At 32.4% G+C, this 3,375-nt stretch overlaps 1 protein-coding gene across 1 annotated transcript; it reads right to left on the reverse strand.

The window, feature by feature from the left end:
• Positions 1-756: 756 nt before the first annotated feature.
• Positions 757-2,793, reverse strand: LOC145843278 (cullin-3-like). Its single transcript, XM_082950742.1, has one exon. It carries the CDS (start codon positions 2,791-2,793, stop codon positions 757-759), a length of 2,037 nt encoding a protein of 678 aa, XP_082806868.1.
• Between the last annotated feature and the right edge of the window lie 582 nt (positions 2,794-3,375).

Genomic DNA, 3,375 nt, shown 5'->3' on the forward strand with positions numbered 1-3,375 from the left:
AAGTAAAAAATAATAATAACCAAGTATAAAGTATTTTAATTCTTAATGGGTATACAATAAATAAAATATAAAAACGATCTGTTGTTGGACTTTAAAATTACTGTTAACTTCTTAATAAAAAAATCTACGGAACTCATCAAATAAAGAATCATGTAGATCTGAATAATTTTTTAACAATGGATCCGGCCAGATTAAAATTCAATTTTTAAATAGTATTTGGTCGGATGTTGATCTTCAACCAGATTCCTATTAACATAAATTTTGTAGTTTTTCGTTTTGTAAAAGCAGGGGTTAAAATTCAAGTAGTTTTGTTCAACAAAAGATACTTCAAAACACAATAATATTTAATTATTTGTTATCGACATATAAGTACTATATTATAAATAAGCAGTTTGAATCTGATTAATGTAAGTTTGAAAAAATACACAAAACATTTTAGTAATATAAACTAATTTATTTGCACCTAAAAACTTAGACATAAGAACAAATACGAGTTTCAAAACAAAAAAAAAGTACGTTTCAAAATCAAAATCTGCCTTTAAAAAGTTTAACATAGCCTTTAACAAAGCTTTAAGTAAAGGTGCTGCTAAATTTTTCAAATTATTTTACTTATAAAAAGATGTTTTTTATTTTAGGAATTTTCATTTAACAAAAGGTAATCAAAAACTAGAACATATATCACTATTTATACATACTATGAACATGTATATTTTTAAATTTTTTAACCTATAACTAAAAACGATGTTTCCGCCAAATTTAAGCTTTCGGAAGCATTTGGACGTAGATCCTGTCGGACTCATGATCCAAACCTTGGTTGACCGTGAAGCTGTCAGTGGGTGAGTAAGTATTACCATAAGGATTCTTCAAAAGAATTTTTGATTTCTCGCATGTTAGAGAACGAAGTACTTCCGTTAAATCGTTTTCCGACAAATTAGTTTCGTTTAACATCTCTTCGAAAGTAAATTGATTTCTCTGATTGAAAAGCTCAATAACTGGTATCTGGTAGTATGAGTACAATTGTAGAGTGTATGTCTTGACTGATAAGTCTAAACTTACTTCGGCTAAAAAGTTCTTGTTCAAAACTCTCAAAGTCTTGTACGTGTTCTCCTCCGCTCTATGATGGTAGAAATTTTGAAATCTTTCAAAGCTGTCTCTTACAACCGCAGGTATAAGATTTGCGTCAAGCCTTTTATAAGCAGGCCATGTGCGAGCGCTCACTACTCTGAAAGTCAAATTAACATCTCTGCAAGGATTTCCTTCTTTCCTGAAGGCTTTGTTCAACTTTCTGGACGCCTCGAAGTCTTTTATTATCTTGATCGGTTCTTTTGAGTCGTACGGGTGGCCGAATTCTTTCAACCAATCAACAATAATTTTGTCGTAAGCCATGTATGGAGATTTGGGCCTCACGAGCCTTTTGCACAAATACTTTTTAAAAGCTGCGTTGAAATCAGGTTTTACTTCTTCGGTTATTTTTCTGTAAATGGTCTCGAAGTGATTTAAAACTGTTTCCATCTCATTTTGTTTCTGATCTGAGTAAAATTTAATTTTTTTCATGTCAATATAAATACACAAGTGTTCACAGACTTTTTTGTTGGTGACAATTTTATTAAAGGTGCCGTCGACCACAAGCTTATACTCATGGTTGTCGGAAAAGGAGTTGGTCACAAGTCTATTACAAGTGTTCTTCAGCTCAACCAATCCGTTGACTTTCTTCGCGGCTTGTGATGGTATAGCCGTTTCTTCCAACAATTTTTCACCTGCTGCTAGTTCATAACTTGCCAAACAGTCTTGCATGATTTTATGTCCACCTTTGACTCTTTTGAAAGTTTTGTACACACTCTTGAGCTGTTCTTCCGATTTTTCTTCGATCATTCTCGGAACTCCGCCGCATCCTTGGCGATGAGCTATTGCTTGCAATTTGTCAGAAATGAGAATTTTCTGTAACACGCTTCTGGTCTTATCAGTAGTTTTTTCATTACCGTACGAACCAGTGCGTGCTTTTTCGTTTGCAATTAAAGTTTCGACCGCGACAACGTACTCGTGTGACGACATGTCAACAATGTTTTTTTCTGCGACCCTTAAGTAGTATTCTTCTGCTTGGTCTAAGAAACTTTTTTCGAAAACTTCTTCGTAACACTCCATCTCGACTAGCATGTCACAAAGAGTCTTTATTTCGTCGCAATTAACTTCCATGCCAGCTCTGTGATTGTCAGTAGTTTGACTTAGAATTGTCTTCAACCTTTCTTTGATATCTATATTCAAAACGATTTCTTTTTTGAACCCTTTCAAGCCAATCTTTTTAATTCCGTCTTTTGGCACTTCGTCTTCTGGAACATCTTCAATCCAAAGCTCAAGATGCTTGAAAAGCTCTGAGAAATTATCAATTGTTGTTTTGTAGGTGTTCCAGTTAAAAGCAAGTGCTTGGAGCAAGCTCTCATCTTGAACCGGTAGGAGCTTTGGCAAAACGTTTTCCACAAGATGTTTATGAACTTCTTCCACAAACATTTTGTACATATCTTCAGCGTGTTGGTGGTGTGTGCAGTCGTACGAATTGTACCACATGTTTGTATCACCGTCGGTAAACTCATTGTCTTCGAAATTTACCTTCAAATGATGTCTTGTTCCCAACCTCAAGTTTTTCATACAATCTTCGTGCCTGAAATCTTTGTACTTATTGAGTTCAGGATGCCAGTACTCAATGTTAAACTTTTTCAGGTCGCCTTCAACGAAAATAATTTCGCCGAGCCTGTTGTCATCACAACTCTTGTATTTATCGACAATTTGGTCTGCCATTTTTATTTACAACTAAACTCTCTACAAAAATTCAAAATGAGTTAGAAAAAAGTTAAGTTTCTACTAATACATGTACATTTAACTTAATTTAATTTTAATTATATGAAAGAAATACTCTGTACCAGAATAAAATGCAAAGGTTTATTATTAAAAAAATTTAACATATTTGTCTATAAAAAATCTTATGTATGAATATGGAACAACGATTTTTCATTCACGAGTTAATGAAAAAGGACTAGGATTAAAAATACCTAAAATTATTCTAACTTTACAAAACCCCAAACTTGATTTAGAAAATAAATTTTCAAAATTACAAGCTAAGCTTCAGGTAAACTTGAACAACATATTGAACAACTTAGTATAAAAATTAAAATAAACTTGATCGTTTGAAATAACTTTCAACTATTATTCACTATAAAATTAACAGAATTAATAATTTGTTGTTATTTTCTATATTAGAAATCAACTACCTTTAGTTACAATTAAATAAAAAAAATTGTCCTGTTCATCTAACTTTTCATAAACCCTATTTATTAATGTTATTTGTAAATGCTGTTGCTTTAAGCTCTACCAGCTGCAAAT

This window comes from Thalia democratica, chromosome 8 (assembly GCF_965202585.1).
Source record: "Thalia democratica chromosome 8, ktThaDemo2.hap1.1, whole genome shotgun sequence".
Taxonomy (NCBI): Eukaryota; Metazoa; Chordata; class Thaliacea; order Salpida; family Salpidae; genus Thalia; species Thalia democratica.

Bases quoted from the DNA above. Each gene is read 5' to 3' on its own strand.
- LOC145843278 (XM_082950742.1), bottom strand. From the start codon at position 2,793: ATGGCAGACCAAATTGTCGATAAATACAAGAGTTGTGATGACAACAGG.